The 19,950-nt window shown below is 42.0% G+C and overlaps 8 protein-coding genes across 8 annotated transcripts; 4 read left to right on the forward strand and 4 right to left on the reverse strand.

The window, feature by feature from the left end:
- Nucleotides 1-98: 98 nt before the first annotated feature.
- BCR41DRAFT_361427 (hypothetical protein) lies at nt 99-2,955 on the forward strand. Its single transcript, XM_022025530.1, has 3 exons — nt 99-388; nt 516-2,290; nt 2,391-2,955. Exons 1-3 carry the CDS (start codon nt 349-351, stop codon nt 2,799-2,801), a joined length of 2,226 nt encoding a protein of 741 aa, XP_021877303.1. The 5' UTR covers nt 99-348; the 3' UTR covers nt 2,802-2,955.
- Nucleotides 2,956-4,753: 1,798 nt separating this feature from the next.
- On the reverse strand, nt 4,754-6,544 carry BCR41DRAFT_312036 (kinase-like domain-containing protein; the record flags this gene model as incomplete). Its single annotated transcript, XM_022021065.1, has 8 exons — nt 4,754-4,888; nt 4,998-5,124; nt 5,232-5,314; nt 5,407-5,427; nt 5,534-5,631; nt 5,731-5,882; nt 5,991-6,208; nt 6,440-6,544. The coding sequence occupies 8 exons, from the start codon at nt 6,542-6,544 to the stop codon at nt 4,754-4,756; spliced, it is 939 nt and encodes a 312-aa protein (XP_021877304.1).
- A 367-nt stretch (nt 6,545-6,911) lies between these two features.
- Nucleotides 6,912-8,168, forward strand: BCR41DRAFT_311899 (galactose mutarotase-like domain-containing protein; the record flags this gene model as incomplete). The annotated part of the gene is made up of 3 exons (XM_022021062.1): nt 6,912-7,075; nt 7,166-7,962; nt 8,011-8,168. 3 exons carry the CDS (start codon nt 6,912-6,914, stop codon nt 8,166-8,168), a joined length of 1,119 nt encoding a protein of 372 aa, XP_021877305.1.
- Nucleotides 8,169-8,313: 145 nt separating this feature from the next.
- On the reverse strand, nt 8,314-8,832 carry BCR41DRAFT_374263 (hypothetical protein; the record flags this gene model as incomplete). Its single annotated transcript, XM_022026857.1, has 2 exons — nt 8,314-8,494; nt 8,516-8,832. 2 exons carry the CDS (start codon nt 8,830-8,832, stop codon nt 8,314-8,316), a joined length of 498 nt encoding a protein of 165 aa, XP_021877306.1.
- A 188-nt stretch (nt 8,833-9,020) lies between these two features.
- BCR41DRAFT_327362 (26S proteasome regulatory complex non-ATPase subcomplex Rpn1 subunit) lies at nt 9,021-12,851 on the forward strand. The gene is made up of 9 exons (XM_022021654.1): nt 9,021-9,315; nt 9,453-9,509; nt 9,640-9,929; nt 10,042-10,263; nt 10,349-10,507; nt 10,612-10,802; nt 10,908-11,546; nt 11,707-12,245; nt 12,365-12,851. The coding sequence occupies exons 1-9, from the start codon at nt 9,193-9,195 to the stop codon at nt 12,803-12,805; spliced, it is 2,661 nt and encodes an 886-aa protein (XP_021877307.1). The 5' UTR covers nt 9,021-9,192; the 3' UTR covers nt 12,806-12,851.
- A 29-nt stretch (nt 12,852-12,880) lies between these two features.
- On the reverse strand, nt 12,881-15,492 carry BCR41DRAFT_389419 (hypothetical protein). The gene is made up of 7 exons (XM_022028119.1): nt 15,125-15,492; nt 14,783-14,997; nt 14,325-14,629; nt 13,872-14,227; nt 13,695-13,769; nt 13,344-13,597; nt 12,881-13,247 (listed from the first exon to the last, which is right to left on the reverse strand). Exons 1-7 carry the CDS (start codon nt 15,453-15,455, stop codon nt 13,008-13,010), a joined length of 1,776 nt encoding a protein of 591 aa, XP_021877308.1. The 5' UTR covers nt 15,456-15,492; the 3' UTR covers nt 12,881-13,007.
- A 102-nt stretch (nt 15,493-15,594) lies between these two features.
- On the reverse strand, nt 15,595-16,352 carry BCR41DRAFT_173767 (kish-A-like protein). The gene is made up of 4 exons (XM_022019715.1): nt 16,199-16,352; nt 15,953-16,059; nt 15,825-15,859; nt 15,595-15,725 (listed from the first exon to the last, which is right to left on the reverse strand). The coding sequence occupies exons 1-4, from the start codon at nt 16,199-16,201 to the stop codon at nt 15,646-15,648; spliced, it is 225 nt and encodes a 74-aa protein (XP_021877309.1). The 5' UTR covers nt 16,202-16,352; the 3' UTR covers nt 15,595-15,645.
- A 445-nt stretch (nt 16,353-16,797) lies between these two features.
- BCR41DRAFT_361433 (UTP--glucose-1-phosphate uridylyltransferase family) lies at nt 16,798-19,756 on the forward strand. The gene is made up of 4 exons (XM_022025531.1): nt 16,798-17,095; nt 17,571-17,666; nt 18,170-18,457; nt 18,595-19,756. The coding sequence occupies exons 1-4, from the start codon at nt 17,021-17,023 to the stop codon at nt 19,657-19,659; spliced, it is 1,524 nt and encodes a 507-aa protein (XP_021877310.1). The 5' UTR covers nt 16,798-17,020; the 3' UTR covers nt 19,660-19,756.
- The last annotated feature ends 194 nt before the right edge of the window (nt 19,757-19,950 follow it).

The following is a 19,950-nucleotide window of genomic DNA, read 5'->3' on the forward strand; positions in this document are numbered from 1 at the left end:
TGTGGCATGGTGGCTCATCCCACGTGACATAACGCACGTGCACCACATCCACGCTAAGTCAAATGAAAACATTGGCAAAACGCGTATCACACTACAACGCTCTTTGCAATCATCATCTGTTTGACTGGATTACTTGTCATTTTATTACTCTACATCGCATTCCGCTCGCTGTTTCCTTTTTCTATCAGTTACGGTTGATTACTTCTGGATAAAGGCAGGCATCATACGGAGAAGCCCTCTTTCTCCCTTCATCAAGCCTTCGCCCAATATAAACAACCTTTCCTCTCTCGTATCCTTGCAGACCAGCATTAGTTCTCATCAAACATCTTTATTTTCTTATTTTCGACTATGGAGCTAATGAAAGAAAATCGACCGGCGCTATTGGATGGTATGCTTCGAATTGCATCTTTTGCCGGATAACGTTGATTTTCAACCGCAGCTCATTCTTCTCGTTCAGCTAATGCCTTTCTAACATATTCACTTCGCTTTCTTCATAATTTGTGTATTGCTGATAGTGGCTTCGAAGGACAGTGCTAACAGGGATAATATCAAGAAAAACAACAATACCAACAACGATAACAACCATGTGGATGGACTGGATCTTCTTGTGAAAGCAGCTCAGAAGGTCTCGCTGCCATCTAAGGGTGTTTCACAAAAGAAACCCAAAGCACCAACTATGCATTTGAACGGTTCATATGAGACACCGGTGATTGTTGGCAGAGGCTCTCAAGCAACACTCAACCTCGGTAGAATCAACAAGCAGGTGTCGAGACGTCATGCAATTATTCAGTGGTGTCACGAGGTTTCGGCCTTTCAAATCATAGTTCTCGGCCAGAACGGGGTCCGTATCAATGGTACGGGATATCCCTCCGGCCAGCAGACAATACTTCGCGAAGGAGATGTTGTCGACTTGGTGGGCGTCAAGATGCTTTTCTGTGCGCCTGTGGGAGCACCTCCTCCAGCTAATAGAGATTATCAGGACTTGACACATTTCGAAATTAGTGACCTGGACCAGACAGACGATAACCATAGAGTCGACTCAACACCTGCTGGCTTAATGACACCAAAACGCACCCAGAAAACTAACCCAGCTCATCAACTTGCGACACCAATCCATTCATCGCCTATCCGCGAATCGCCTCAATTAGCTTCAACTGCACGTATGAGATACAAAATACTCAAACACAATCCTTCATCGGACAATCGGACCTCGTTGAACTCGCCGCCACCCTCATCTGACCCAGCCACAGAGTTTGATTATGAATCACGGCCTATCTTTACACTTGCAATGGACAATCCACCCAATCAAAGCTCCTTTGGGCCGGAAAGCCCCAGATCAGAGCATGATGTTTTTGTGGATGACCTTTCACTCAAGGATCCACCATTGAAAGCTTTGAACCAACGTCTGCCTCTTGCGCCTTTAGCCTTGCAGGAGAACAGACAGGTGAATACACCTAAATCTCTGCCAACAAATATTCACATGGATACCAAATTTGGCGGCAAATCAGTGTCTAACAATATACAAAAGTCACCTGCACCCCTAAAATCAGTTTCCTTAGACGTTAACGCCAACCGACTTACTTCGGAATATAGCCATCAAAAAGCGCATGTTGGTGATGGTGCGGCTGCTGAGAACGGAGCCAAAGCAAGTATCGAATCCAAACCAGAGAAGCCCAAGACAACCAAAGCCAAGTCTAAAGAGCATACTCGTTTAACACACACGAGCCTGGATAAGCAAGAAAGGAAGAAAGAAAAAGAAGTAGAAAAGAGCTTTAAAGATGTAAAGTCGACTTCAAAAGAATCGACAGCGCGGAAGATCAATGTGAGCAAGCAACAAGATATAGCGACTACCACCACAAAGCCTTCCTTGGAGGAGGATCAAAAGAGCGAAAAAAAAGAAGCATCAAGCGTCCCATCTTCGTCTCAGGAGTTGTTATCGGACATACCAGTGCAAGACAAGAAGACAGGCATGGATTATACAGAAATGATCATTGACACACTTGTATTTGCGCGAAAGAAAAAGTCAATGACCTTAAGTGAGCTGTTTGACGAAATGATTGCGAGCCAGCCATCGTTAATGCGATTACAGACCCAAGAGGAGATCAAAGAGCAGATGTTGCAATGTCTCAGTGCCGCCCGCTGTGTGGGCAAAATTACGCGTAAGGGCAAAGATGCATACAACAAACCTCTGGAGAGTCAGTGGTATTATATTCCGGAATACGACCATAATGTGATGCGTAAGCTTACGCGCCAGGAGGTCATGCCAAGTGCTCGTAAATGCACACTGACGGTAAGAACAGCGTTTATATGGGTTAATGAGCACCATTATCTCACTTCTCGCTTTTATTTATTTGACTTTTGGACTTATTATTATTATAATGTACTCGCAGGATAAACAATATTTCTTCAAAATGCCGCCTAAATTACCATACCATCGCAAAACGACATCACCCTATGCTGTCAAGTCATCCAGTCGCCGTACGAAGGAGTCAAGCAAGCTATCCTCGGCGGTCGTTAGTGATGACGAAGGTGCAGACGAGCACTCATCATCTTCGGGTGAGGAAGAGGAGGATGCAGAAAGTACACTATTGCAGTCAACGATCAGAAAACGCAAATCTGCCAACGTTGGACGCTCAGATAAGAAACGCAAGAGCACGACGGTACAGCAGTTGGTAGTAAACGCAGTTTCAAGCTCGACTCATGATGGCAGTGGGGGCAACGGTAATGAAGACGAGGAGGATGATGATGCCCATAATGATTCGTTAGATGATCTTTCTGAACTCTCGGGATTATCAGACTGAAAGAAGATACACAGTTTATTGTTACTCGAGAAAAGGAGTTTTTTTCTTCTACCAACGCAACAAATAAATCATTGTTTCTCAACATTTTGCACAACGATAGCATCCTTTTTTTTTTATTTTTTTTTATTTTTATTCCCAAATTCTCTTAAGTGCTTTTCTAAGTGGCATTCCGTAAGAATAAAGATTCGCTTCCTGAACTAGAAGGTGGTGGCAGCTGTCTCGAATGTGACTTTCTAATAAAAGGACCTGGAATATCGTCGTCCCACTCCATAGGCAATTCATCATCGTCTGGACGATGTATCCTCGGTGGCGGCATGCTAGTGCCCCCTTTATTAGACTGTACTGCGTCTTGTGTCTTGACTGGAGTTGACGTTGTTATTGTCGTCCTCAAGTCCTGTACATTCGTTGCCGAAGTGCTGTCGACAATTGTATTAGCTGTTAATGATGGGTCACCATTATGAATAGCCGATGTAGTAGATGCCGTAAGCGTGGTAGTACTGATAGCGGTACTAGATGTGGTGCTACCGACATTCAGAGATGATGGGGTTGTTGAGGTGGCATTAAACCGAATGTGAGCCATCGAAGGAGTGGAAGTTCCCGCTGTCTGGTTTCGACGTGATGAGAAAGAGGGTGCATGTAGCTGTGAACTTTGACTCTGACTACGAGCGGACGATCCGCCGATCAAAGGCGCTGGTCGAAGAAAAACACCCCCATTATTGCTAGTGGATGCGTTTGATTGTTGTGAAGACGAAGACGGTTCAACAATTCCAGACATCTTAACATCATGCGTAGCTGATGAGAGAGATGTGTTGGGAAGTACCAAAGTCGACGTAAAATTGAAGCTTGTGGATGGCGCTGTGTTGGATGAAATTCCTGGTGATGCTCGTATAGATGGTGTTATTAGCGCTACGGGTTTGACCAGCTCTGGCACAAGGAAAGGGTTGGTATTATTGCTGTTACTGGCGTTGATATTACTGACTGATGGTCCCGAATCGAGCGACATGGACGCGATGAGGGTAGAGGCTGACCTCGACTTAGCCCGAAGCCTGTGAGTGCCTGACGCTTGGTTAGAGTTCCCAGCACCGAATTTTCCAGAAAGCCTGGACTCCTTACCGCCCGGACCGATGTAAACATTTGATGATCCCTGAAAAGTCTTTGGCAAACTGGATGCGCTCTCTCCTGGGCTGGCAAAGAGGCCAAGCGTACTCAGTCCCTGCTGACCATTCACGTTGCTTGAAAGGCGCGACGTAGTATGTGAGCCACCACTGTCTACAGTGTCCGATGTAGTATGTTGATTAGCGGTGCTTGCTGCTGCTGATGAAGCTGTGATACGATGTGAATTAGATGGTTGTAAGTGTCGATTACCAATAGATAGGGCAGTCTTGCGTCTAGGAGCTGACCATGTCTTTGAGGTTTGCATATGCTCTCCTGTTGATAAGTTATCTTTTCCTCCCGTAGCCAGATACTGTCCCAATGTATTATTTGTGCTCATAATGGGTGGTTGCGAAGACAAGGAGGCGGCCTTAGAGGCCGTGGATAAATTGCTGGGTTTGCTGGAAGAAGCCTCTTGCATATGCGGATTATCAATGATCATGGCTTCGCTGGATTGCTTAGTTGAAAGAGCTTTCTTGATCATTGACTGTTGTCTTTCGTGTTCTTGAATGAGCTCTCGGCGCTTCTCCTCTATCTGCTGGCGCTCCCATGTCAGTTTCTTCTCTTGCTCAACCAAAGCCATTTCTTTGCTTCTAATCGTCTCCTCTTTCGAATTTAAAATGGTTTCCATTTCCCTTAGCCGTTGCTCGTCAGCTCGAAGCCTTCTTTCAATATTCGCCAAAGTTGCCTCCCGTTCGCGATATTTTTCAATGTACTCGCTTATGGCACGTTCACGACGATCCAGTTCCTCGGCCCTACGTTGCGATATAGTCCGAATCACATTTAGTCAGCGATAAGGCTTAAAATAGGACAGTGTTATAGATATTATAAAATCCTTTCGGAGTAACTTGCCTTTTATCAATTTCGAGCTGCTTTTTGCAGAGCCTTATTCTGGGTGCAGCAAGGAGATCTGACGTTGTCGGTCTTTTACGTGGCTAATGTATAGAGATGCAAGGGCCGCAGGAGGGTTTATTAATAAGTATTCTGATGTCGCCATTTGGTCCCAATTACTTCGCGAATGATTGAAATTGAGATTTGACATACGTTCACCTGCAGCATAGACCTAACTACATGATTTAGCTCATTTGAGTACTGGGCAGGTAACGCTTGGATTCTACCCATCTTGATCTTCAGAGAGAGTTCGTGTTGTGAGTCTGCAAGGAATGGAGGCCTGTGGTCAAGGAGGAAAAAAAAGCGTTAATAAAAATATAATAAAATAAGCACAATGACTCAAGGCCAGTCAAGAAAAAAAAAACGTAAGCAATCCTCACGACATACTTTAATGCACACATCTCGAAAATAATGCAGCCAAGAGACCAAATGTCTGACTTGACATCGTATACTGACTCGCTTATAAGTTCCTGTAATCATTAAAGATGAAGATTAGTCTCTATACTATATCCATGCCTTTCACTCATTTGTTTTTGAGACAAGTATTGATATTCAATCTTACAGGAGACATGTAATACGGTGTCTATTAAATAATTATATAAGAATAGACCATCTGTTAAAACTGCAAGCGAGCTCAAGGTCTGAAAAGAGAGAAAGTGGAAATAAACAAGCTGAAACTAGCTGCCTACCCCAACATATGTTTCTGCAAAAGCCTTCTGTGGGTTTGTGAGGGACCGTGACAATCCAAAGTCTCCCAACTTAACATTTCTATTGGCATCCAAGAACACTATCTCGTTGGTATCAGGTACATAACATTAGTCTAATGACAAGATAAGGATAAGGCCTCATGGTTTATCGCCACATGCTTATTTTAAACTGTTTATACCATTATCAGGTTTGAGATCTCGATGAAGAATAGGAGCCCGTGGCTGAGGTGGATTGTTGTCGTCACCTTTAGTCATGCCGCAGTGGCACTCATGTAGCGCCATCGTCAGCTGGGTCATAATGGTCCAAATGAACTCCTCAGGGATATATAATCTAATTGAATAAATAAATACAGAGCAACACGGATAATTGACAGAGATTGTTAGCCATACGGCCAATTTTTCTCGAAGTTGGCGGAGCAAAAATCTAACAGTGACATACGAGCTTTCTTTGTGCCGCTTGATAACCGCTGCTAGATCCCCTCCTTCACAATACTCCATAAGAATATATATGAAGCTGTTTTCTCGATCAATAACCCGCTCCAAAAATTCAACAATATTTGGATGTTTGAGATCTTTCAAAATGTTGACTTCTGCCACAAGCTGCTCCTTTTCCTTGACACCCATTTTTCGATAGTCAATCTCCTTCCTGGCGAGTATCTGATGAGAAGCAAAAGCATAGAAGGAATGGTATCGATTTAGAAAAAGTATCGCCTGTTATAAGTCCTTTCCCCTCAATGCCTGTTGAAATGACAAACAAGGATAATGAGAGTTCTGTTTGATATCAATCCAAGTACTCATGAATGCATCATTGCAATGTAGTTGTAATAAATGGTAGCGTGGCATTTCAAGCATGTAAATGCCGTCCAAGCTCTTGATGTTTCGTAGTACCTTGCCATCTGTCTTCCTCCTGACTTTACGAATCAATCCAAAGGAGCCTGAGCCGATGGCTTCCAGGGGCTCGAATTCATCAAATGTCCAAGAGTCATAATGCATACTGGAGCGCCCCACTCGAGGAAGACTGATCGTGAAGTTGATGGTTTAGGATGGAAATGAAAAGGAACTTATCCTGACAGTGACTGCATGTGTTTTTACAGGGGCAGTAAACGCCACTAATTTGGCCACTGTATTTTGCATGTGTTGTATGTGCATTGTGGTCAACATTATTTTGAGTTCATTGTCTTCATTCATCCTTTTTTTATTTCCCTTCTACTCTGTTTTTTCATCTTCTCCATCTATATGTATATTTAAAAAACCCATGACAGTGATAGAGCTTACTACAACTCCTAGTGTGAACGGACAAGGCCTGCCTTCCGGAACATTGATACGGTCGTTCTTGTTAACAGATGATTCTTCGCCTGGTATGGCCTGTCAGGTAATCTCACTCGGCGCAACTCTCACGCACCTTTGGGTCTTAGACAACACGAATAGCCCTAAAGATATTGTACTCGGTTTTGATGATCCAAAAGCTTATCGTACCAAGTACGATCCTTATTTTGGAGCGACCGTGGGAAGAACAGCAAACAGGTGACATTCCGACATAACGTTACTTTTTGAGTGGCAAATTTTTTAAAAACAAAAAAGAGTCTAACAGATAGTACACGAATGGCACATTAGAATTGCCCAAGGAGAGTTTTCATTGCCTGACAATCCTCATGTTGTTTTCAAGCTGGATCAAAACAATGGCCCAAACTCCCTTCATGGAGGTATCGACGGTTTCTCTCATCGAAATTGGGATGTTGTACCGCCATTAGGTGACGTCTCGGATGGTGATGGATGTCGAGGTACTAGTCTTCGACTGAGTATGGTATCGGAGCATATGGACCAAGGATTTCCTGGCCGTCTCCGTGTCTACTGCACCTACCGCCTCCTCAACTCATCGCTTGAGGTGGAATACGAGGCGTATCTCGAACAAACTGAAGATCTACACCGAGAGCCAGTTGAAATGACGATTGTATCTCTTACGAATCATACATATTTTAATCTTAATGGCATACCCAGTACAGGGACAACAAACAAGTTTACAATCACACCCATTACGAACCATGTAATCGAAATGGCACACATTGACAGCTTCTTGGAGACCGATTCAACTTCTGTTCCTTCAGGCAAAATCCTGAAGCTTGATGAAGTGCCAGCTATGGATTTTCGAAAGCCGAAAAGCATTGGTGATCATTTCAAACAGGTCCCGGGTGACGGTCAAGGTTACGATCACTTTTATCCCGTACAAGCAGCCATCAACAATCCACACGACTATTATCTCAAAAATGACGTATGTCGTATACCACCGACTGCTTTAGTAAACATTTATTCTCCAGAATCTGGGATCCACATGGCTATGACGACAACTGAACCTGGATTCCAGTTTTATACGGCTAACTTCGTTCAGGTTGAACCCAATCAAGTCGACACTCGTGTTGTTGGTAATTATGGCAATGCTGACTCCCGTTTTTCGTACATAGGCAAGGCCCGGGGAGGCTATGAACCGCATTCAGGCTTTTGTCTGGAGGCATCCAAGTTCCCTAACGCGATCAATCATACCGAATGGAGAAACCAGGTCATCCTCCGCTCTGGAGACAAATACCAATCTAAAACCATATTTACGTTTTCAATAAGATAGTTACAGCGGCTCTTCAGGGTATGTAAGAGTACTTTAATAATATCCATGTAATATCATGCTTGTATCAGTATTCTGTTTTATTATGACTCAGCTAAACTACACAGGATTGAAACAGTGGTAATATCATAGTTGCTGGGTACAAATCTCATGTCCCTTGATCAGTCTGGCTGCTCAGGAGACTACAGGCGTTGGGGGTTGGGGACGGCTGGTGTAAGATGTATACCACTTGTGGGCCTGGGAAAGACATAGGGCAACGTAGTGGACACGGGCGCTTAAACATGGCCTGCTGTTCCTTATTATTCAAGACGTAGATTGCCTCGAATATACTGAATCAAAATCAAAATCACGATAGACTGTTGATCAACTTCGACACGTTGTCCTGAGTGTTTGTGATCATATCCTCAATCTGTTCGCCATCGCACAGCTTCTTCGCAAAAATAATACCCGGAGTTGCGAAAACCATCATGTGAAGACAGAATTGAAGACCAGATATAGAGGGCACAGGTACTTTCTCTGTAGCGATCTGTTTGGTCAGTTGCGGTCGAAAAGGGATCCTGGACGATTTTGTAACTGGCAGTTGTGCATTTGCATACAACGGAGATATCTTCGTGAGTGCAGCACTGAATGTCTGCTTGATGATTCCTCCAAGCTCTGATCTAGACATTGTTGGTCATCGACTGGCAGTTGTGAGAATAGTCGTAAGATGGATTCTTGAGAGGCTGCAGGAATGGAGATTTAGGTCTCGAGTATCACAATTATAGCCCAAATGACGTTTCCAAACTGACGACGCGCTTGGCGTGCCTAATGGAATGAAATGTAGAACAATTCAATTTCGTGTGTACACGTACTCTTTTTACATTTCTCTTTAACTTTTGAATCAGTTTTGTATATTTTCGTCTCTGTTTTTTCTTTTTTTTTTCTTCTACCCGACAACACTTCATTGGGCAGGAAAATCTTTTAAGCTTCACTCTCCAATTCATTACTCTACCTCTTGGACAACTCAACTAACAAGCAATAGACAATCATGGTTGAGCGAAAGGAAGTTGCCATCCCGGTTCCTGCTGCAGACAATTCCTCCATGGAGGAGGACAAGCCTTTGAAAAAGCCTCCAAGGGAGCTTAAGGATGCACCCATCAAGGAAGAATTGGTACGACCTATATACATGATATGCCATTCACCTTAACTCCTTGTAATACTTGATCAGCTCACAGCCTAACTTAGCCTACTCTACTCTTGCTCTATACTGCCGAATTCTCTGATCAAAAATATGAATGGCTTTGATAGTCGGAAGAGGATCAGGAACTTAAGGACCAGCTTGAGATGTTGGTCCAGAGGCTAAAGGTAACCTCCCCTTTTATCTTTCGCAATAATAAAGAATCAGATACTGATCAAGAAAGGAATATATGAGCTATGCTGACTGATGTTTTCTGTAAACGTGTTTTCTTTTCATTTATTTTTTCGAATCTCTTAGGAACCCGACACAAAGCTTTACAATCCATCTCTTGAAACCCTTCGCACTTTGATCCTCACCTCGACCAGCTCTATGACCTCTGTCCCTAAACCCCTAAAGTACTTGCGTCCTCTTTATCACGACATGGTTGCCATTCATGACTCCTGGCCAGATAATGCAGACAAAAAGTTTTTGGCCGACATTCTCTCAATCTTGGCTATGACTTACGATGATGATAAGCTGGATACTCTCAAGTATCGCAAGTTGGGCTCTCAAAATGCTATTGGATCATGGGGTCATGAATATGTTAGGTAATAATATGTTATTAATATGAAGACCTGAAGTCTCAGTTTTGTTAAGCAAATCGCTGTTTATTATATATATTTACTTGTGAAAAATGTCTGCAACGTTTTTCTTTTCCAGGCACTTGTCCACAGAGATTGGGCTGGAGTATGAAAGGCGTCAGGAAACTGAAGCTGATACATCAGACCTTATCGAGCTTGCATTAGAGGTTGCACCATTCTTCTTGGCCCACAATGCTGAGGCTGATGCTGTGGATCTGTTAATGCAACTGGACATTATGCCTAAGCTTGTCTCCTTTGTAGACAAGAACTCATATAAACGTGTTTGTCTCTACATCAACAGGTGTGTATTAAAATGAGCTTGGCCCAAACACTCATGAAATGGTTTTCGGAATAGAGCATTAATAAGTCACCTTTCCATCGGATAGCTGCGTAAACTATTTGGAATCGCCAGATGATATTATTTGTTTACGTACTGCTCACGACATTTATATGAAACATCGCAAGCATGCAGAAGCTTTGCTAGTCGCTATTCGTATGTCAGATAAGGAACTCATTCGTAGCATTTTCGATAACTGCCAAGATCCGTAAGTGATATCTGCTAATGTTTTTCAGCTTGTTTAGGCGGCATGTAGTAGAAGTCTATTTTTGTTACTAGCAAGCATTACTTGGCATCTTAATACTTTCATAGTTTATTGAAGAAGCAGCTCGCTTTCATGCTTGCAAGGCAGCAGCTATCTGTGGAAACTGAGGATGAGGACCTTCAAAACTGCATCAATAATGCGGACTTGAGCAAACACTTCCTCAATCTTGCACGTGAACTTGATTTAATGGAACCAAAGACACCCGAAGACATTTACAAATCTCACTTGGAACATAAACGTACGAAACAGAGTTTAATGGCATTGGCAGCAGTTGGAGTAGTGTAAAAACCATGAGATCACGGAGTTAAACGCAAATACTCACGATTTTTTGAAATGGATATAGGCTCTGCTGGCGTAGCTCAGGTCGATTCCGCACGGCAAAATCTGGCGTCGACCTTTGTCAATGCATTCGTCAATGCAGGATTTGGAGTGGATAAACTCATGCTAACAGAGGAAGAAGATGGTGGCTGGATTTTTAAGAACAAAGATCACGGCATGCTTAGCGCTTCTGCTTCTCTGGGTATGATCTTGCTTTGGGATGTTGATGCAGGTCTTAATCAAATCGACAAGTACATCTACTCTGAGGATGAAAACATTAGATCGGGAGCCTTGCTTGCTATAGGTATTGTCAATTCCGGTGTCCGCAATTTGGCTGACCCTGCATTGGCAGTCTTGTCCGAGTATCTCGAAGATTCTAAATCAATTACCAATCGCGTTGCCGCCATCCAAGGTCTCGGGCTTGCTTACGCTGGCTCTGCCCGTGAAGAGTTGTCAGAGCTACTTCTGCCCATTGTCAGCAACTCTAATCTTGCCATGGAATTATCATCTTTTGCAGCCCTGGCACTGGGTCAAATCTTTGTCGGTACTTGTGATGGCGAGATCACTAGCACTATTTTGCAGACAATGCTCGAGCGCGCAGATGGTCAGCTCGGAGAGACCTTCAGTCGCTTCATGGGACTTGGTCTCGGTTTGCTTCACTTGGGTACGTCTTTCAACTTTTCTAAAGAGTAAAATTGCGTTACCCATGGCCGAATTGTTGATCACCATCTCTAACTGTTTTCTTTTCTTTTTTTCTTTTTTTTTTTTTTTTTTTTTTTTTCCTCATTTGTGCGTTGATATTATACATGACATGTGGTAAACAGGCAGCCGCAACCGATGCGATGTGACGCTGGAGACCTTGAAGGCGATTGAACATCCCATTGGCAAGAGAACAAGCGTCATTGTCGAAATTGCTGCGTATGCTGGCTCTGGTGACGTCCTTCACATCCAGCGTATGCTGCACTACTGCAACGACCATATTGATACTGAGAGTGGTGGCGATGACGAATTCCAGGCGTATGCTGTCATTGGTATTGCTCTGATTGCAATCGGCGAAGATATTGGCGCAGAGATGGCTCTCCGATCCTTTACGCATTTAATGCATTATGGCGAGCCTGTTATCCGGAAGGCTGTTCCATTGGCTATTGGCCTCCTCTGTGCTTCCAACCCTGTGCTCTCAGTCTTGGATACTCTCGGAAAGTACTCACATGATACTGATATTGAAGTTGCGTTGAACTCGATCTTCGCTATGGGTATGGTGGGTGCAGGAACCAATAATGCTCGTGTGGCCCAAATGCTTCGCCACCTCGCATCTTACTACCATAAGGATGCTAGCTGTCTCTTTGTTGTCCGCATCGCACAGGTATGATACTGTCACTTTGACTTTTTTATACCTTGAATTACCTTTTGAAATAGAGGTGATCCTAGTGGGTTAAATTTAATCATTTCATTTATTTTATATTGTTTTATTTTTTTATATAGGGGTTGCTACATATGGGCAAGGGAACATTGACTATCAATCCACTCAACACTGATCGCCAGATCCTATCGCCTGTGGCTCTGGCTGGTCTCTTGACGACGTTATTTGCATTTATAGATGTCAAAACTCTAATTTTGGGTCGTCATCACTACCTGCTCTATTCATTAGTTACGGCCATGTACCCACGTTTCTTGATCACCCTGAACGAAGAGTTAGAAAGCGAGGCTGTGACAGTCCGTGTGGGACAAGCTGTAGATGTGGTCGGTCAAGCAGGAAGACCCAAAACCATTACAGGTTTTCAAACACATTCAACACCTGTCCTTTTGGCATATTCAGAGCGTGCCGAGCTCTCAACAGAAGAATACTTGGCTCAGGCTCCTGTGCTGGAGGGTTTTGTATTGTTAAAGAAGAATCCAGACTATGTAGAGGAAACAAAGGCATAGAGGTTGATCTTGAAGTATATCTTTTTTTGTATTAAGAAAAAAAGTCAAAAAAAAAAAAAAAAAAAAAAATTGAATGGCCGTCTCTCTCTTTCTCCCTCTCCCCAGTGTTCATATTTTACGTTTCCCATGCGATCATTGGAAATAAAACAAGATATAAAAATATATGGCAATATTATTTCGAAAACAAAATGTTGAGACAGGATCATGATAATGGCGGTGGAAGCGATGGGCCGAGAACTCTTGGCTTTTTCGTCTCACTTTCAACAGGAGTATCGGGTTCATTCGAACGCTTGGTGCTATTTGCTGAAGTATTTTTGTTTGCAGTTAATGCATTCGTGCTGCTACTACTGACCTCTACCCTCACCCCAGCTCCAGCTCCAATCTTGGCCATGATATCAATTGGCTTTGTGAACTCAATCAACTGAATTAATCTTTTCTCTTCCTAAAAAATAATGAGAGCGCCATCAGCCAAAAACAAAAAAGACATCTTCACTCTAAAATATAGAATAGCAATGACCGAATCAAGCTGAAGCTCTACCTTTTTCATAGCAGCCAGGTTTTGTTGCATTTTAGCCTTTGAATCGCCTCCCGACTTTTCAAGAGAAGCCAAGTAGGCGTCAAGATCGCCCGAGTTTTCAAGTTCCTTCCTCGTTGCCGCTGTTGTATCATAATCCCGGATTTTCGTCTCAATCGATGCCATATCTGCCTGTAACGCTTTGTACTTTTCCTGGAGCGATTCATATGTGTCCGCCTTTTGCTCCGCTTTTTTAATTGAGGAGCTCTTTTTCTTTACTAAATAAAAAATATAAAAAAAAAAAAAAAAAAAAAAACACCAATAATCATTAGATTATGCAAGGAAATATACGTCCAGACATTGTATAAAGCTTACCAGTTCTGTCATAAAACTCGTCGTCATCATCGTCATCCGAGTGCTCAAATTTCTTGGTCTTTGCTTGAGAAACTCCTGAAAAAAAAAAAAAAAAAAAAAAAAAAAGGTGCACGACAGTAATGTTAGCTTCTTTTAAATACACTTTGGCCCTATTTCGAATTTTACTTTTTTTTTTACCTTCACCGGAAGATTTTTGCCCAAGCATCCCTCGGCTGTCCAACTGGATGCAAGCATCGAGAGCGGCTTCCCTTTCAGCATCACGTCTCCTTCCTGCGGTTGCTTCACCATAAACAGGACCCATGGCGGTCTCGATGGGAAGACGAACACGGGCCGTGTATTCTCGAGCATGCCCTGGCCCACTTTCTTCAACCTCATAATCGCAGCTGTAGCCCTTGTTCTCGAGATAATGGCGGAGAGCCTTCTTGGGATCCTTTCTATAATAAGCATCTGGATCGACAGCTCTTCTCTGCGTTGATCCATTCTCCATGGATTCATCCATTTCGTCCTCGTCCATAGCATCTTCATGCATCCCCCTAGATTTCACGATATAAAAACATTTAGCGCGGAACACAAAACAAAAAAACGATTGGCATCAAGGCATTCAATGGAAACAAGCTTATTCTTTCATACCAATTAAACTCTTCTTCTTCCTGTTCTTCGCCCTGTCGCTCACTTCTGGATCGATTCTGTTTTTCGATCATGGTAGCCACTAGTTTCCGATCCTCTTCTTCCTGATCAATAACCTCTTCGGTCTGGAAGAGATAGATACGAGTACTCTCACCAAATCGAAGTTGATCGCCTGGCTTAAGAGAGACATGCATGCCTGGAGGGATTTTGTTCTTATTGAGTCTTGTACCGTGGCTACTGTTGAGATCATAAATAAAACATTCACCATTGCTCTTGAACTGAACCACTGCATGATAACGTGAAAGGGACTATCCATATCGTTTTTTTTTTTTTTTTTTTTTTTTTTTAAAAAAAAATGCACACATTTGTGAGACTGGTTAACTAATCGATCACGATCACGAAGTGAAGAGATATTTTTTCTCTTGCCTCTTGCCTTGCAAACAAAACAATCAAAACCTTACTGGATGCTCCATTTCAAGATCACACATGGGTAAACGACCAATAACCAGAAATTCCTTCTCAGGAGCTTGGATTTTTTCGACAATGACCCCGTTCTTAATGACCTCGAAGTAAAACTGTTGATTAGGATAACCACTCCAAGCAGGTTTCTGATACTTTAATGGGGGCGCATTAGGGAGGACCGTCTTTATCTTCAACGTCGTCGTTGTCGCCGTGACTGGTTTGAATATTTTGCAGAAAAAAAGAGAGAGGAGGAGGGAGCTGTTAGTCGTGAAACGAATTTGTCCTTTTTGTTTGTCTTTGGGTTTGTTGCGTGCGTGATATGAATGGGTTGCTCTGTATACCTGGGATTGAATCATTGGCTTGGCTGTCTTGATCTGGATGCTTAGAATGTTGTTGCTGTTGCAAATGGTCCTTTGGGAACAGGGGCACTGGTGGTGGTGGTGGTGGCATAGCAAGGCTATTATTTTTCTTGGTGGCAGGTGCTAAAGGCATTGCAAACACTGAACCTGTGGTCTTTGCTGATGCTGTTGTTATCGTCGAGTCCTGATCATTTACGACGTCAGTAGTTTTCGCTGTGCTTCCAGCATTTGAAATGGTAGCATCGTCTGCTACATCATCTGTAGACCTGGTCTTTGCATTATTTAAGGACGCTTGAGGAGCTGCAAATGACATTGTTAGTTGAAATGTTGAGAAGGAATAAAAAAACTTTGAAGTGAAAAGCCCGTGGCGCAATTTTTAATTATCAATTCGATCTGTTCTTAGAGCCAGACAAGGCCAATGTCACGATTTTTTTTTTTTTTTTTTTTTTTTTCATTACTTTATTTTACTTCTGGTTCCTAAAAGATATAATAAAGGGAGCTCTTTACTTTGACTTTGATGGGAGTAATAAGCTGATGCCCATAAAAATGCATGCAAGTGATACGTATGGGCTAAGACGCTCGCCTGTTCACAGGAGATCAAAAAAGAAAAGTTTCCCGTTAGATGTACGGTAACAACAAATTAGTTCGAAAGGCAGACTTTTTTTTATCATTATCGTTTTACCTATCCTTGCTGCCTTCCAAAAGATGCCAAGAACACTATAATAAAATACGTGATAGCGAAATGATTAGACAAATAAGCACCTTTCAAGCTGTTTGATTGTTTTCATCCAAAGTATTTGAAGAGCATACCCAGTTTTGTTTTTGTCGAGTAGACGAGTCTGTGATTGAATGTATGTGCATGTACAGATGACTAAGAGGATCACTAAGAGTAGACTTTGAAAGTTGAATAAAGCTGACTAAAGGTCAAACAGAGAGAAGAATCCGTTTAATCAATCAGTATAGTTTTTCCTTTATTTTTTTTATTACGCCACTACATCCAGACAATGTTTTTTTCTTTCTCTGCTGTAGACGATAGCGATTTTGAAATGGAGATACCATCGTGATGTTTTATATTGTAAGTCTTGTGAAATGAGCGAATGAAGAATGATGGACATTATGAAACATAGAAGAAAAGGGGACGCTCATGTTCCACGTGATTAGTTGGAAGAATACACTTTTTTTTACACGCGTCGTTCCACGTTACGCGTCTCCCCTCATTTATCGATAAAAAAAAAAAAAAAAAAAAAAAAACATGTGTATGTGCCTTGTTCAATCCCGACTGGCATTTCTTTCGTTTACTCTGTTGGAGCCTGTTGTATCCGATGGTCTAAATTTAAATCGTATGGCATTGCTCTTGGTGGCTTCGGAGATGGAGTAGATGGTATATATGTTTTTGTACTCTTGATATTCAAGGCTTTTGTCTTGAGGTTCAATGATAAAGTACTGAACAGGAAGCAAAGGGACGCGTCTTTTTCCATGAAAGAAAGAAGGATACAAAATGATTGGGCACAACATGCTTGTCCTCAAATGAACCAGATCCCTGGATACGTTGAAATAGGATCATGAAGCGAAGTAAGAAAAAAATTAGCATGAGAGAAAGTAAAGGGCAATAAAAATGCAAGACAATCAAAGGAACCTGTGGATCACATCATTCTTGCACAAGGGCCACCTTGATCACAGCGCGAGAGTGTTTAAGACTGTTTCTCTCATTGTCCATTCGTTCCATTTCCATCGCCCCATTCCTTCCTTTCTCTCTTTCTCACTTTCTCTCTCTCTTTCTCTCTTTCTCTCTTTCTCCTTTTTTCTTCTTTCAACTTTCTTCTTTACATCTTATTCATTCCTCACCTTTTTTTTTATAACCCATCACCAACAAAAGCCATGTCAACTTTAGCTCCCACACAAGGCAACAACACTGGCAAGCAGCCTCACCATCCCCATACCCTTTCTACCTTGGTAAGTCGGCTTTTTTTTTTTTCTTTTTTTTTGTCGTCTAGAAACAATCCAATAAAATATTGATCGATGTTAGCATTATCGGAAGTTTCAAACAGCCAACAAAAAAAAAAAAAAAAACTCTGGCAATGCGATTAAGAACTTGGGATGGCTATTCTTTCCCTTTTCTTTTCTTTATATTTGTGGAGAATAAATACGTGCGAAATCGAACCGACTCACCAATGTCATATGCCAAGGACACGCTACTATTTAATATATATTAAACGGAGCTCTTGTCAGGATGCAATGTGAATCAATATCAAGTCTGTTTTCACAGTTAACAATATGGAGTCATTACAACAACAGCAGAAGCAACAACACTGATGGCAATGATGATCTTAATTCGATCAATTTTTTTTTTTCTTTTTCCTTATCCTTCTTATTAATGGACATGTTTCAACCGCTCCTCTTTTTTATTTTATTTTTATCTCTTAAATAGGACTTCCAAGGCGCCAGCGGTGCAGCAGCTGCCAGCGCTATACGCACTGAACTCAACCGCTTGATTTCTCAGGTCAAGGATGAGAAGGAGAGACAGGTAATAAGCTATAGCATGGATACATTGCATCAACGCATTTTATCTTTTATGATTGTCGCGGTCAAAAAAAAAATAAAAAATAAAAAATAAAAAGCGAAACTTTTGCTTTTTTTTTTTTTTTTTTTTTTTAATTGCTGCACACTATGGAAGAGAGGGACACGACGGCGCCTTACTGGCCCCTTCGTTTTTTTTATGGCAATTCCTGTTATCGTTAGCATCATTAGTAAATCCATTGGCAATGGTATAGTTGCTTGGAGAAGAAAAAGAAGACCCTTTATCGTGGAAAATTTTAATTTTTCCTTTCGACGTCATTACCACATTTTAAAATGACAAACCTTTTCTTATCTATTCTGGGGAAACTTTAAAAGATTATTGCTTGTTGAGAAAATTAAAGGAATTAAAAGCCGAGTTAGTCGGATCGTGTGTAAAAACATGCTATTTATTCCTTATCACTGCTGTCTTTTTATTTATTTATTTATTTTTTTAAAAAAATGGCAAACTAGCTTTTCCAAAATGAGATGGGTAGCTTCTTCTTGCTCTTCAACCGTTGGCTAGGTGAGCGTAGCAAGGGCACAAAGATCAATTGGGACAAGGTCAAGTCGCCTCCAGCGGACCAGATCGTCCCCTATGACAATATTCCCAAGGTCGAGTCCAGCCCCCATCTCAATAAGCTTGCTGTTCTCAAGCTCAACGGAGGCCTTGGTACCACCATGGGTTGTGTAGGCCCCAAGAGCGCTATTGAGGTCCGTGATGGGATGACCTTCTTGGATCTTAGCGTTCGTCAGATCGAGGTAAAATAGAAACCATCTATGGATGATGAATGCCCTATTGTTTTTAACCATGATGGAATTGAGCCAAACACATACTAATAAATCATCTTTTACTCTTGATCAACTTTTTGTTTTGTTTGTTTGTATTGGTTTATCAGTATCTGAACAAGGCCAAGAATGTCAATGTGCCCTTCATCCTCATGAATTCATTCAACACAGACGAAGAGACCAAGCGTATTGTTCAAAAGTACGCCACCCACAACATTGAGATTCTGACTTTTAACCAGTCCAGATATCCTCGTGTCAACAAGGATTCACTTTTACCCTCTCCTCGCCATCCCCACAGCGATATTGCTGATTGGTACCCCCCTGGTCACGGAGATTTGTTCGACTCGCTTACTAACTCAGGACTTTTGGACCAGCTAATTGAGGATGGCAAGGAATACCTCTTTGTGTCCAACGTTGACAACTTGGGAGCCACTGTTGATGAGGGCATCTTGAATCACATGGTCGAGTCTGGTGCAGAGTTTTTGATGGAAGTCACAGACAAAACTCGTGCTGACATTAAAGGAGGTACGCTGATCGATTATGAGGGCTCGATCCGCCTTCTCGAAATCGCACAGGTCCCTTCCGAGCACGTCGAAGATTTCAAGAGTATCAAGAAGTTCAAGATCTTCAACACTAACAACTTGTGGGTCAACTTGAAGGCAATTAAGCGTGTGGTTGAGAACAACGAGTTGAGTCTGGAGGTGATTGTCAATAACAAGACTACAGAATCTGGGGAAAAGGTTATTCAGTTGGAGACTGCTGTTGGTGCAGGTATCAAGCATTTCCACAACGCCCACGGTGTGAATGTACCTCGTAGCCGCTTCTTGCCCGTCAAGTCAACTTCAGATCTGTTCTTGGTCACCTCTGACCTGTACTCTCTCAACCATGGTGAACTCTCGATCAATCCTAAGCGCATGTTCAACACTGTTCCTCTTGTCAAGTTGGGAGATCACTTCAAGAAGGTTAACAACTTTTTGTCTCGATTCAACAACCCACCGCATATTCTGGAGCTAGACCATCTAACGGTCACAGGCGATGTAACATTCGGGTCAGATGTTGTTCTCAAAGGAACTGTTATTATTGTTGCTAATGCTGGATCTCATATCGACATTCCTTCTGGCAGTATCCTTGAGAACAAGGTCGTATCTGGAAATCTTCACATCCTTGATCATTAAGAGATATTTCCCATTTCAATCCGATGAAGCATTATGTAGCATGGTATCGCTTCTTTATATTTGAATAAAATATCTAACATAGGCAAGTCTTTCTGAATAGCCAAAGAGTTTTTTTTTTTTTTATTTTTTTTTTTTTTATTTTTATTTTTATTTTTTTTTTAGACATGTATTCTAGTCCTAGATCTAGGAAATTCACGTTCGTGTTAGACTATGAATTTTTTTTTTTTTGAGGTCAATTAGATGGACAAAAAGCTAAAAACGGAACTCTATCGCTCAGGATATTCAGAATAA

Source organism: Lobosporangium transversale (genome assembly GCF_002105155.1).
Source record: "Lobosporangium transversale strain NRRL 3116 chromosome Unknown BCR41scaffold_48, whole genome shotgun sequence".
Classification (NCBI taxonomy): Eukaryota; Fungi; Mortierellomycota; class Mortierellomycetes; order Mortierellales; family Mortierellaceae; genus Lobosporangium; species Lobosporangium transversale.